The sequence below is a fragment of the Mesocricetus auratus genome, unplaced genomic scaffold (assembly GCF_017639785.1).
Source record: "Mesocricetus auratus isolate SY011 unplaced genomic scaffold, BCM_Maur_2.0 Super-Scaffold_100004, whole genome shotgun sequence".
Lineage (NCBI taxonomy): Eukaryota > Metazoa > Chordata > Mammalia > Rodentia > Cricetidae > Mesocricetus > Mesocricetus auratus.
This window is the reverse complement of record NW_024429189.1, coordinates 5,486,857-5,500,649: the sequence shown is the minus strand read 5'-3', so window position 1 is coordinate 5,500,649 and position 13,793 is coordinate 5,486,857. Positions and strand designations below refer to the sequence as shown.

The following is a 13,793-nucleotide window of genomic DNA, read 5'->3' as shown; positions in this document are numbered from 1 at the left end:
CAGGCCCCACTCTGGGAGGGTGGGCGGCCCTGGGGGAAGCTGAGGGTGTGGAATCTGAGAAGGTTCCTGCAGCATGTTTGGTCACGTGTTGCCTGTGGCTCTCTCCCCATGTAGCAGGAAAGACGTTCTTGTCTTGACTCCTTGGCTGGCTCCCATCATCTGGGAAGGGACCTTCAACATCGACATTCTGAACGAGCAGTTCAGGCTTCAGAACACCACGGTTGGACTGACCGTGTTTGCCATCAAAAAGTAAGCAGTGGGGGCTGCAGAGATGGCTAGTGGGTAAAGCACCTTCTTCAGGGGCATCAGGACCTGATTTGTTCCTAACCCTCATGTAAAGGCTGGGCATGGTGGCTCATGCCGGCAATCCCAGGACTGTGGGTGGAGGAGAGACAAGTGGGTCCAGGCAGGTTTCTGACAGCTCAGCCAAACAGCGAGCTTCAGAGTCAGAGAAGGGACCCTGTCCAGAGGACAAAAAAGGTGAATAACACAAGAAGACACCCAAAGTCAACTTCTGGTCTCCACACAGGCACACAGGCAAATAAATATGAATATATACAATGGGCACACACGCACGCATTCACACACACACACACACACACACTGGTCAAGGTGGACACCAGGAAGACCAAGCTCCACTCTTGTATTTAATATGCAGTAGGGGTGCTGATGGTTCTCTCTGACACCTTCCTGAGGTTTGATGGGCTCACAGGTGACTGAACCCAACACTGCCACCTTCAAGAGTGCCAGGTCAGCTGCCCCTCCCTCTGTGCTCTTAGCCAGGTGCCACAGGTGGGTACACTCATCCACAGAATTCCCAGCAAGGGGTAGATTGTAAGCAGAACTCTGGCCACGGATGTGTGTACCAGGCTTTCTCTTTTGGGGCATCAACCAGCTCCCAAATCATGGCAATAGAGATATATTATTAGTTTTGAATGCTTGACCTTAGGTTGCCTCTTATTTTTTTCTTTAGAAACAATCATTTTGCATATCAAAACCACTGGCTCCCTCTTCATCCCACCCTCCCATACACCCTACCAGCTCCCCCAATCCACACCCCACCCACTTCCCAAGGACAGTGAGGCCCTCCATGGAGGATCAGGAAAGAATGTCACATCATTTGGGGTGGCCCTAGACTGTCCTCCATGTATCTGGGGTGAAAAATATCACTCCATAGGGAATAGGCTCCCAACGTACATTTGTGCACTAGGGAAAAATACTGGTTCCACTGTTAGAGGACTCATAAACTGTCCAGGCCTCCTAACTGGCACCCACATTATGACTGGGGTCCCTGTGCTCTAACTAGGTCAGGTCAGCTGGTTCTGTAGATTTCTCCAGCACGGTCTTGACTCCTTGCTCATCCTTCCTCCCTCTCTACAACTGGATTCCAGGAATATGGCTCAGTGCTTAGCTGTGGAGGCCTGTTTCTGCTTCCATCAGCTAGAGGATGAAGGCTCTAGGATGACAATTAAGGTAGTCATCAATCTCATTATAGGGGAAGGGCATCAAAGGTGGCCTCTCTACTACTGCCTAGATTTTCAGTTGGGGCCATCTTTGTGGATCTGAACTTTTCCCTAGTGCCAGTTTTCTCTTTAAACTTATACTGGCTTCCTGTATTGAGGTATCTCTTTTCTTGCTCTCCTCTATTCATCCCCTGATTCAATCTTCCTGATCCCTCATGTCTTCCTCCCAACTCCTCTTCTTCCCCTCTCTTTTTCCTATCTCCCTCCCATTCCCCCCTCCCCATGCTCCCATTTTGCTCAGGAGTTCTTATTGCTTTCCCCTTCTTCCGGAGAACATACATTTCACTCTTAGGGTCCTCCTTGCTTCATAGTATCTCTGGTGGTATTGACTGCAGGCTGGTATACTTTTGCTCTATGTCTAATATCCATATATGAGTGAGTATATACCATGCTTGTCTTTCTGTGACTGGGTTACCTCACTAGGGATGTTCTCTTCTAGTTCCATCCATTTGCCTGCAAATTTCAAGAATCCCAGCCCATTTATCATCTGTATATAATAGAGCTACTGGTTTTTCTTTTGAGTTAATCTTGTATCCTGCCACTTTCTGATTGTATTTATCAGCTGTAGGAGTTCCCTGGTAGATATTTTCCTGGTCACTTATGTAAACTATGAAATCATCTGCAAATAGTGAAAGTTTGAAATCTTCCATTCCAATTTATATTCCCTTAATCTCCTTTTGTTATCTTATTGCTCTAGTTAGAACTTCATGTACAATATTGAAGAGAAATAGAGAGACTGGAAAACCTTGTCTTGTTCCTGGTTTTAGAGGAATTGCCTTGAGTTTCTGTCCATTCAGTTTCATGTTGGCTGTTGGTTTCCTGTATTTTGCTTTTATTATGTTTAGGTATGTTTCTGTTATCCCTGATCTCTCCAGGACTTTTATAATGAAGGGATGTTGAATTTTTCAAAGGATTTTTTTCCACATCTAGTGAGATAATCATGCGATTTTTCTTTTGCAGTTTGCTTATATGGTGGATCTCATTGATAGATTTTCATATGTTGAACCACCCCTGCATCCCTGGGATGAAACCTACTTGATCAGGGTGGATGACTTTTCTGATGTGTTCTTAGATTCAATTTGCCCATATTTCATTGAGTATTTTTGCATCAATGTTCATGATAGATATTGGTCTGTAGTTCTCTTTCTTAGCTGTGTCTTGGGTTGCTTGGGTACCAAGGTAATAGTAGCCTCTTAAAAAGAGTTTGGCAATGACCTTTCTGCTTCTATTGTGTGGAACACTTTGAGGAGTGTTGGTATTCTTTGAATTTCTGGTAGAATTCTGCACTGAAACCATGTGACCCTAGGCTTTTTTTTGATTGGGAGACTTTTGATGAATACTTCTATATCATTAGGGGTTACAGGTCTATTTAAATTGCTTATCTGTTATTGATTTAATTTTGGTAAGTGATATGTATCCAGGAAATTCTCCATTTTCTAGTTTTGTGGATTATAGGTTTTTAAACTATGACCTGATGATTCTCTGAATTTCCTCAGCGTCTGTTGTTATGTACCCCTTTTCATTTCTGATTTTGCTAATTTGCATGTTCTCTCTCTGCCTTTTAGTTAGTTTGGATAAAGGTTTGTCTATCGTGTTGATTTTCTTGTAGAACCAACTCTTTGTTACACTGATTCTTTTATTGTTTTCTTTGTTTCTCCTTTATTCATTTCAGCCCTCAGTTTGATTATTTCCTGGCATCTATTCCTCTAGGGTGAGTTTGCTTCTCTTTATTCCAGAGATTTCATTTGTGCTGTTAATTCTCTAGTGTGACTGTTCTCCACTTTCTTCATGTGGGCACTTAGTGCTATGATCTTTCCTCTTAGTACTGAGTCAAGTTTCCCATATATTTGGGTATATCGTGTCTTCATTCTCATTGAATTCTAAGAAGTCTTTATTTCTTCCTTGACTCAGGAATGGTGCAGTTGCACTTTTTCAGTTTCCATGAGTTTGTATCGTTTATGCAATTTGTATTGTTGTTGAATTCTAACTTTAAAGCATGGTAATGCTATAAAATATATGGGGTCATTCCAATTTTTCATATCTGTTGAGGTTTGATATATGTTGTCAATTTTAGAGAATGTTCCAAGTGGCACTGAGAAGAAGATATATTCTTTTGTATTTGGATGGAATGCTCTATAAATGTCTGTTAAATCCAATTGGTCCATAACTTCTGTTAGTTCGTTTTTTTCTTTGTTAAGTTTCTGTCTGGTGGTCCTGTCTAGTGGTGAGAGTGGGGTGTTGAAGTCTCCCACTTTAAGTGTGTATGTGTTTTTTATTGTGTGATTTGAGTTTTCGTAATGTTTCTTTTACAAATTTGGATGCCTTTGTATTTGGGGCATAGATGTTAAGAATTGAGACTTCATCTTGATGGATTTCTCCTCTGATGAATATGAAATTACCTTCTTCATCTCATCTCTTTTTATTAATTTTAGTTTAAAGTATAATTGTTAGATATTTGCATTGTTACACCAGCTCGATTTTTGGGTCCATTTCATTGTAAAATCTTTTCCCATCCCTTAACTCTGATGTACCATCTGTCTTTGATGTTGAGGTGTGTTTTTCTGTATATAGTAGAAGGATGGATTCTGTCATCCCATCCATTCTGTTACCCTGTGTTTTTTTTTTAAGGCGAGTTAAGACCATTAATATTGAGGGATACTAATGACCATTGATTGTTAATTCTTGTTTGTTTGGATTTGTTGTTGCATGTGGATTTCCCCTCCCCACTTTTTTCTTTGGTTGTTGGTAAAGTGAAATTATTTGCATATGTTTTTGTGGGTATAGTTAACTTCCTTGGTTGGAGTTTTCCTTACAAAACTTTCTGTAGAGCTAGATTGGTGGATATGTATTGTTTAAATATGCTGTTGTCATGGAATAGTGATTGAAAGCTTTGATGGGTATGGTAGTCTGGGCTGGCATTTGTGGTCTCTTAGTGCTGGTAGAATATCTATCCAGAACCTTCTGGTTTTCAGAGTTTCCATGATGAATTCAGGTGTAATTCTGATAGGCCTGCCTTTATATGTTACTTTATCTTTTTCCATTGCTGCTCTTAATATTCTTTCTTTATTCTGTATGTTTGGTGTTTTGATTATTTGACGAGGGGACTTTTTTGTGGTTCACTTATTTGGTCTTCTGTTTCTTGTACTTTCTTTAGGTTGGGAAATTTTTCTTCTATAATTTTGTTGAATATGTTTCTGTACTTTGAGGTGTGTCTCTTCACTTTCTTCTATACCTAGTTTTCTTAGGTTTAGTCTTTTCACGGTGTGCCATATTTTCTGGATAGTTTGTCCTAGGCATATGTTGGACATAAGATTTTCTTTGGTCAGTGCATTTATTTATCCTAGTGTGTCTTCACTACACACGCCTGAGAGTCTCTATTCCATCTCTTGTATTCTGTTGGTTTTGCTTGCATCTGTAGTTCCTGATTGTTTACCCAGCTGTTCTACTTCTAGCATTCCCTCAGATGGTGTTTTTTATCGTCTATATTTCAGATTTCAAACCTTGCACAGTTTGAATTGTTTCTTGTAATTTTTTGTTTGTCTTTTCCTCCATTTCTTGAATTTTTTTGTTTGTTTTTTCTTCCATTTCTTTAAGGGGTTTTCTCATTACCTGTCTTAGGGTCTCTATCACTACAAAAAGTTGTTTTTAGGGTCATTCTCCACTGCTTTACCTGTGTCTGAATGTTCAGGTCTTGCTGTGTGGAGTCCTTGGACTCTGGTGGTGTCATATTTGTCTTTTTGTTGTTGACTGTGTTCTCATACTATCGTCTTCCAATTCCTTCTTCAGTGGGTGCAGGTGGGGTCTCTTTTTCTCCTCTTGTATCCTGGTGAGTGTAGGTGGGCCTAGACTTCGGCATTGGCAACTCTGCATGGTCCAGCTTCTCCTGGTATTCTCCTCATGCAGAGGGTGTAGGAGGGCCAATACTCAAGCTCACCCTCAAGCTAAAGCTCAAGCTCATGCTCAAACTAAGGGCGTAGAGAGGCCAAGACTGTGGTGAGGGCAGAGTCTAGAACATGAGCACAATCACAGAGCATGGAGGGGGCCAAGACTGTGATGTGGGCAGCCTCTGGATAGTGCAGGCTATTGGGTCAGGTCCACTACATGCGGAGTAGACCCAGGAAGTCACTTATGTCTTATTTTAATGTGTTTCTCTTTATTTTATATTTTGACTTGGGGCTTTTTTTCCCTTCCATCCCCTTCCTTCCTTCCTTCCTTTTTTCTTTCTTTCTCTCTCTCTCTCTCTCTCTCTCTCTCTCTCTCTCTCTCTCTCTCTCTCTCTCTCTCTCTGTGTATCTTACTTTCCTGATGCCTGGTGTCTAGCTCTGGGAATGTCCCCCATTTTCTCCCCTGTTTTCTCATTCTGCTCATGTTAACTCCTATTTATTGTCGCTGCCCACCAGTCCCACCTTTCCCTATTTTCCTAGTTATTTAGCATTCAGGTTTTTATTAGACCAATCAGGTGCCATAGGCTGGCAAGTTGAAACAAGTCTAAGACATATTTACCTAATTAAACAAACTCATCATAAACAGATGTAATACATCTTTGCATGGTCAAAATGCTCTTCCACATCAAACATGTCCTCAGATATAGGACAAGGTGGACAGCAAGGGATGAGTAATACCTTTAACTTTAGCCTTGGGGGCAGGCAGTAGCAGACCTGTGAAGCCTTGAGACTCTGGGTCAGGCTGACTTTAAGCCACAGACAAGAAATTTTCCCTGTGGAAGTTTGTAGAAGCAGGATAGGGTAACATTAAGTGCAAGGCTGTGGTGGGGTGGGAAGTGGGAGGACTGACAGAGGTCATTTGTGTTGCCTGCATGTGAGAAGGGAGGGCTTTGTCCTTCCCTGGAGTGCTGGGTGAGATCCAAGGGCGGCTCTGAGTCCTTTGTACCAATCAGACTTGAGAGAGGTTTGGGTTTCAGCTGGAGGGATCTTAGGCACCTTGGGAATACCTGGAGCTCCTAGGGACAAAGGACTTCGCAGTAATGGGACACAAATACTATCTTATCTGGTGCTGCTGAGTGCATGAGCAAGAGCCCTGCCAGGTGTGGTAGGTGCTTGGTAGGAAGAAGCCTCTGAGGGACCAACTGGGACCCCATAGTCCTGTTTGCACAGGGAACACAGGCACTTGCCTCTTTCTGACATTGAAGTGCAGAGGCTTGGCACCCTGACCGGGTGATGGGGATCCCTGTTCCCATGGTGGGAGCAGGTGGCAGTCATCCAGGGAGGAGCAGTCATCTGAAGCAGGAAAACTTCTTGGGCTGGGAGATGACATGGAACCTGGGTTAGAAGCTGTGGTGGTTTGAGAGAAAATGGCCCCCAAAGTGAGTGACACTATTAGCAGGTGTGGCTTTGTTGGAGTGGTTACGGCCTTTTTTGAGGAAGTGTGCCACTGTGGGGGCAGGTTTTGAAGTTTCCTATGCTCAGGATAATGCCCAGTGTCTCCTGTTGCCTGCAAGATGCAGGACTCTCAGCTCCAGTACCGCGTGTGCCTGTCATGTTTCCCACCATGATGATAATGGACCGAACCTCTGAAACCGTAAGCTGCCACCTCAATTAAATATTTTCCTTTATAAGAGTTGCTGTGGTCCAATGGGGAAACCCACAGAAATATCTCATCTGAGTAAGTGGGAGCTCACTGACTCTGGACTGACAGCTTTAAATCCTGTATAAAACTGAAATAGGCCCTCTGAATGTGGGTGACAGTTGGGTGGCTTGGGCAGTTTGTGGAGCCACTAGTAGTAGAACCAGTAGTTATGCCTAGTGTATGAACTGGCTTTTTGGAGCCCATTACCTATGGTGGGATACCTTACTCAACCTAGATATAGGGGGTAGGGTTTGGTCCTGCCTGAAGTGATGTGTCAGACTTTGTTGATTCCCCACATGAGCCTTCAACCTCTCTGAGGTTTGGATGGGGTGTGGGGTGGGTGGAGATGGTAGGGAAGTAGGAGGAACAGGAGGGAAAATGATTGGTATGTAAAATAGGACTATTAAAAATTGCTCTGGGCAGTGGTGGCACATGCCTTTAATCCCAACACTCCGGAGGCAGAGACAGGCGGATCTCTGTGAGTTCAAGGCTGGGCTGGACTGACAGCCTCCAAAACAATACAGAGAAACCCTGTCTCATACAATCAAAAAAAAATATGCAGTGGCTGTGGTGCCTCTTCACAGCTTTAAAAAACCCAGTTAATACAGAAGTTGGTACCAGGGACTTGTATATTCCTGTGATAGGTCTGAAAATGTTTTGGTTTGGGTTAGGAGAACAGTGCAATGTTGTAAGTGCTTCTTATGAGCAATAGTAGTAGGAGCATGGAAGACAGTGGTGCTGAATGTGATTTGATGCAGTGTGGGGATCAAGAGATTTCAGAAGAGAATGTCAGCATGTAACCTAGAGACTGCTCTTGTGATATTTTGGTGAAGAAAGTGGCTCTTTTTGCCCTTTTTTGACGAGTCTGCCTGAGGCTAAATTGAAGAATTTGGATTAATTCTGTTGGCAGAAGAAATCTCAAAACAACAGCCTATGTAGTGTAGATTTTGCCATGTATTTTTTAGTGGTAACTCTAATGAAGACTTATAATTAAAAGGAGCAAGTTGAGCAGGGTAAATTACAAAAAAAAAATTTAAGGAGAAAAGAATACCAGTGAGTGGAATGGTGCTAAGTCCTGTGTTCAAGCAGATAAACAGATTAATAAATGGAAAAAAAGAGGGTGGTGTCTTCAGGGCAAGATCCCACTCAACTAATTTTTGAACTTTTGGAAAGAAACTAAAGAAAAGCTTAGAGCTGGGTGTGGTGGGGCACATCTTTAATCCGAGCATTGGAAAGCCAGAGGCTGGCCGATCTCTGAGATTGAGGCCAGACTGGTGTACAGATCCAGGTTCAGGGCAGCCAAGCTTAGGCAGCGAAAGACAGAAAGCTGATAAAGATGTAATTGAATGAGGATGCAATGATCCAGCCCCAGTAAGTAGCATCCTTGGTAATATGGTATTCACTTTAGAGTTAAGGATAGAGGTGGATTATGGAATTTTCCTCTGTACCTAAAGAAAGTGTTATGGCCAGGCATGTGTCAAGGGTGTCCCTGAATGGAGGCCTAGTAGAGAGGTCATTGGGTAAAACTGTGAAGTTGAAGACCTGAACTGCCTTGGAGAACTCAAGATGTTAGAGGTATCAGAGTTGTAGGAGAGCTGATAACAGGAAGTGGAGCCAGCCCTACAGAAAGAAGTGTGTTAAAATTAACAAAGTTGGAGACCTGAAGAACATTTTGATGTCATACATGGAAATGCAGAGTTTGGGGTTTGCCCAGCTGGTTTCTATCTTGATCTGGTTCAGTGTTTCGTCCCTATGCTCTTTTCTCTACCTTTTGGTATGATAACATATATCCTGTGCCATTATATATTGGAAGCATGTAATCTGCTTTTTAATTTTGATTTTTATAGGAGATTACAGTTAAGAGATTGCCATGAGCCATAGTAGGGACTGGGCTTTGAAACAAGTTTGGGACTGTGATAAACTAGGAGGGTTTGGTTTTTGAGGTTGCACTGAATGCATTTTTGCATTATGATACAGCTACAAGAATTTGTGGGCCAGGGAGTGGACTGTGGTAGTGTGCAATAAAATGGCCCCCAAAGTGAGTGGCCCTGTTAGCAGGTGTGGCTTTGCTAGAGTGGGATATGACCATGTTGGAGGAAGTGTCACTGAGGCGGCAGGCTTTGAGGATTCCTGTGCTCAGGATACCACCCAGTGTCTCAGTTCACTTCTTGTTGCCTGCAAGATGTAGGACTCTCATCTCTAGTACCATGTCTGCCTGCATTCTGCCATATTCCCCACCATGATCATAATGGACTGAACGTCTGAAAATGTAAGCTGCCACCCCAATTAAACGTTTTCCTTATAAGAGTTGCTGTGGCCGTGGTGTCGTCTCACAAATAAAAGCACTAATATGGAAGTCTTTTGCCCTTGGACCAGAGGGTTTCATCAGGCTTGCCCTTCTTTCTAGGGTGCCTGTTTCCCCTTCCCTGCCCAGTCTGTGTGTCTGACTCCTTCTCTCATGGAGAGCATGGGGTAAGACTCTTAGGAACATGAGAGTTATTGAGTGCTTGTCCACAGGCACCTCAAGCCTCTGAGGAGGGGGTTCTGAGATACAGGGTCCTGGAGAGTGATCAAAGGAGGGATGCAGGTACCAGGCCCTTAAAAATCCATATATTCCACCAGGGCTCAGAATGTGGGACCCTGGGATCACAGACTCTGCTTGGGCCAATGCAAAGCTGTGGGGAGTGGAATCTCTTGGGATGGAGCCTTCATTTTTTGGGAGGGTCATAGACACATGGATAGGTGACCTCTTGAGGGGACTGTCAAGACAAGAGATACCTACAGGGCATTTTCCTGGACCCCCAGGTCCTGAGTCATCATTGTTACCTAACTGGAAGTTTCCAGGGCTCTACTACAACATTCCTTGCTAAGATGTGGTGCTGATGTTGCACCCTTCTGCACAAAGGAGGGTGACGTGAGGTACAGCCTGCAAACTGGTCAGGACAGCGGTAGAGTGGGTATGCTGATGGGGGATGTCCTTCTGTATGTATGTTTCTCTTATTGGTTGGTGAATAAATCACTGTTTGGCCAGTAGTCAGATAGGAAGGATAGGTGGGGATACTGGACCAGGAGAAGACTGGGGAGAGGAAGGCAGAGAGAGCTGACCCAAAAATGTCATGTAGCAGAGGAAGTAGTAACAGGTCCAGTCCCTTCTCCGGTAACAGAAGACCACATGGAAATACATAGATTAGTAGAAATGGTTTAATAATTAAGACAGAGCCAGCCAATAAGAAGCCTGAGCCATTGGCCAACAGTTTAATAATTAATGTCTCTCTGTGTTTATTTGGGGCAAAGTGGCTGTGGGACCAGGCAGAACAGAAACCTGCATCTTCAGAATGCTGCTCTTTCAAGCCTCTGGGTAGCCATGGTTTCTGCAGGTTAGTTTCTGCCCTGATAGTCTTGACCTAGTTGTGGTAAATTTCTCCATACCAATTTTACATTCCTCACAGGTACGTGGTGTTCCTGAAGCTGTTCCTGGAGACGGCGGAGCAGCATTTCATGGTGGGACACAAGGTCATCTACTATGTCTTCACTGACCGTCCAGCCGATGTGCCTCAGGTGCCTCTGGGAGCAGGACGGAAGCTGGTGGTGCTAACTGTGCGCAACTACACCCGCTGGCAGGATGTGTCCATGCACAGGATGGAAATGATCAGCCGCTTCTCTGAGCAGCGCTTTCTGCATGAGGTGGACTACCTGGTGTGTGCAGATGTGGACATGAAGTTCAGTGATCATGTGGGAGTGGAGATTCTCTCAGCACTCTTCGGTACCCTGCATCCTGGCTTCTACAGTAGCAGCCGAGAGGCCTTTACCTATGAGCGCCGGCCGAAGTCCCAGGCCTATATCCCCCGGGATGAGGGTGACTTTTACTACATGGGGGCCTTTTTTGGGGGTTCAGTGGTGGAGGTGTACCGTCTTACCAAGGCCTGTCATCAGGCTATGGTGGAGGACAAGGCCAATGGCATCGAGGCTGTGTGGCATGATGAGAGCCATCTGAACAAGTACCTTCTATACCACAAGCCAACAAAGGTATTGTCCCCAGAGTACATGTGGGACCAGCAGCTGCTGGGCTGGCCCTCCATCATGAAGAAGCTGAGATACGTGGCTGTACCCAAGAACCATCAGGCAATCAGGAACTGATAGCTGAGTTCCTGTTGGAAAGGCCAGACCTATATCCAGGGGCACTCCAGGCTGTATGGGATTGGAAGGATTTGAAGTGTCACCTTCTACCCCACCTCAGCCTCCAGCAGCCCTGGTACCAGCCACTTGACTTACCATATACTGAGCCCCTGGAGTGATAGCCACCTTCAGCTCCCACTGTGTCCCTGTGCTCCTATTAAGTAAGATGGTAGCAGGAGCCTCCAGAACATGGGAGAAACTCTGTCATGTAGTTACCTGAGGGCCAGGACATCCTCACTCAGCTTGTCCGTTCCCTTTCCTGGAGGCTTGACAGATGGCCAGTGCCCTTAGGAATGGGCAGGATGGCAGATGTGCCATCTGCAGGTCTCTGAGGTACTTTGCTCCTGTTTAGCTCAGCTGGCAGAACAACATCCTGTGACCCTAGAATCTGCTCATTTCTGGTTCATTTAGGAATAGCTAGTTATCCATCCTGGGAATAATGTATTTCTGGATTATATGGGAAGTTTTTAATTTTCTTTTTATGCTTTTCCTTTTTTGTTGAGGTACTTAGTATTGAACCTAGGGCCTCATGAATGTTAGTTAGGACTGAAGTCTGGGCTCTCTTCTAGAGTCACATGACTTAACTTTCTAAGTGTTTGGTCCACTGTGTTATTTTTATAGTCTAGTTTTCATTTGAAATTTCAATATAAAGAAATTCTTACTTCCTTTTTCATGGTTGAGATTAGACTCAGTTCCCAGCCTCAAATTTTATATTTTTGGGGTGGTGGTGGTGGGTATTGTTGCTTGCTTTTTATTGAGGCAGGATCTCTAGTAGCTCCAGCTGGTTACAGTCTTATTATGTGGTCAAGGATGGCCTTGACCTCCTGATCCTCCTGTCTCTACCTCCAGAGTTCTGGGATTAAATACATGCCACCACACTTACCTCTGATGTTCTTGATTTCCTTAAAACCTCATTGATCTAGTTCCAAAATGGTTTCTGGGTCCTGAAGTCTTCTGTGTCTATGGTTAGTTTTCTAATTCTCACATTATAAGAAGTTTATTTTTTTCCTTGTTAGGATCCCCATATATGTGGGAGCCAGCCAACCTACCTTGTTCGTACCTGAGAGGGGAGTGTGAATTGGGAAAAGGCTAGCTAAGGACATTAAAAGACAGACATAGACACAGAATAAAATCAGGAGTTTAATTCAGTCAATACTGACGATGTCTTTGGGAGCACTGGTGGGTGCTCAGCCTCTGCTCTTTCCTGTTGGGTCCAGGCAGGAGCTTCACCCAAGGGCACGGCTGCCAATCTTGGCTGTTGTGTCTTGGATCTTGTCGTTTCTGCTGCGCGGCCTGTGTCCGAGAACGTGCGGAGGGTGTCGGGGATTGACAACACAGAGACTCGTTCAACGATGTAAAGAAAACTTTAAGCAGGCCCCACAAAGGCTCAAGAAAACTTCCTAAGAAAGGCTCCCACCAGAGAAGCTTCTGCTCTCTCCTCTACCCTGGCTAGTTCTGCTCTGACACCAAAAACTGATCTGGGCGTGTCAGAAGAGGCGGCTAGTCTTTGGACAAGGTCGAGGTCAGGGCGGTTTCTGTGGGCAGGCCTTTTCCAGGAACTTATTGCCCCGGGCATTGTATTGTTTTTAGTAAACATGTTTTTAGTAAACATTGTCTTACAGCTGCCTACTCCCAGGCAGAAGGGGAAGTGGGTCTCTGCTCAAGGTCTGGTAGTCCCACAGATCTTACCTCCTTGCTGAGGGTTCTTGCTTTATTATGAGTCACTCCCCAGCCCAGGATCTTGTTTTGGGGTCTGCTCTGGCCTTATCCAAAGGCTGATTACACCGCACCATGTGCTAAGGGCCAGCTCTGGTCCTATCCCTTCAGGATGCTTGTGTCTATCCTCTCAGGCCCTGAAGACCCTGTCTCTATTGGGTTCCTGTCCTTCAACTCTCCCACCCACTGTTCTGGATCCTTTCCTTGGTCCCCAGTTCAGAAGGACACTTTCTCATGCTCCAGCATTCACTGATGACTTCCCTCTGCCACCGCCTCCAAACAGCTCACCCCTGCTGCCAGCCTGGCCCAGCTCAGCCCCACTCTTCCAGCATGTTCTGTGCCAGTGTCATGTTCCTCTGGGTGGTCAACTGTGGCTTCCTGGCTGTGCCGTGTCTACCCTGGCCCCTGCAGTAATTATTCCCTCAGTGGACAGAGTTGTTCCTTGAGTTGCTTCTTTGTTGGATCCTTGAAGACCTCCACAGCCTCTAGGGGCTTCTCTGTTCAACTCCTCTCTGGCTTCATTTCCACTCAGGGTTGAGATATTTGGTGCTGGAAGCTGAGAGTTGGGAGTCTTCAAGGGAACGGGTAAAGTAAGGTACAGATCTGAATATTAAGATGGAGACAGTCCACTGCTCCTTCCTGTTGGGAACTTCCTGGTACCTTCCTCTTTCCTGTTTTTGAAAACTCCATACAAGCTCCCAGCTCCATTTGAGAAAAACCAAAATGTTCTTCATTAATATACTGTAGTGGGGGTTGAGGGGGGTGGCAGACCAAATGAGGCAGACTCTGCCA

The 13,793-nt window shown here is 44.8% G+C and overlaps 1 protein-coding gene across 7 annotated transcripts in view; it reads left to right on the top strand.

Annotated features, from left to right (window-relative positions):
- LOC121140322 (histo-blood group ABO system transferase 1) overlaps nucleotides 1-12,163 on the top strand; it is a 40,717-nt gene extending 28,554 nt beyond the window's left edge. For all 7 annotated transcript variants that reach the window (XM_040745182.1, XM_040745181.1, XM_040745188.1 and 4 more), the window contains 2 exons: nucleotides 115-249; nucleotides 10,559-12,163. In XM_040745182.1, the coding sequence (XP_040601116.1) occupies nucleotides 115-249; nucleotides 10,559-11,246 (823 nt within the window). In that variant the 3' untranslated portion in view covers nucleotides 11,247-12,163. The remainder of the gene's footprint in view (nucleotides 1-114; nucleotides 250-10,558) is intronic.
- The last annotated feature ends 1,630 nt before the right edge of the window (nucleotides 12,164-13,793 follow it).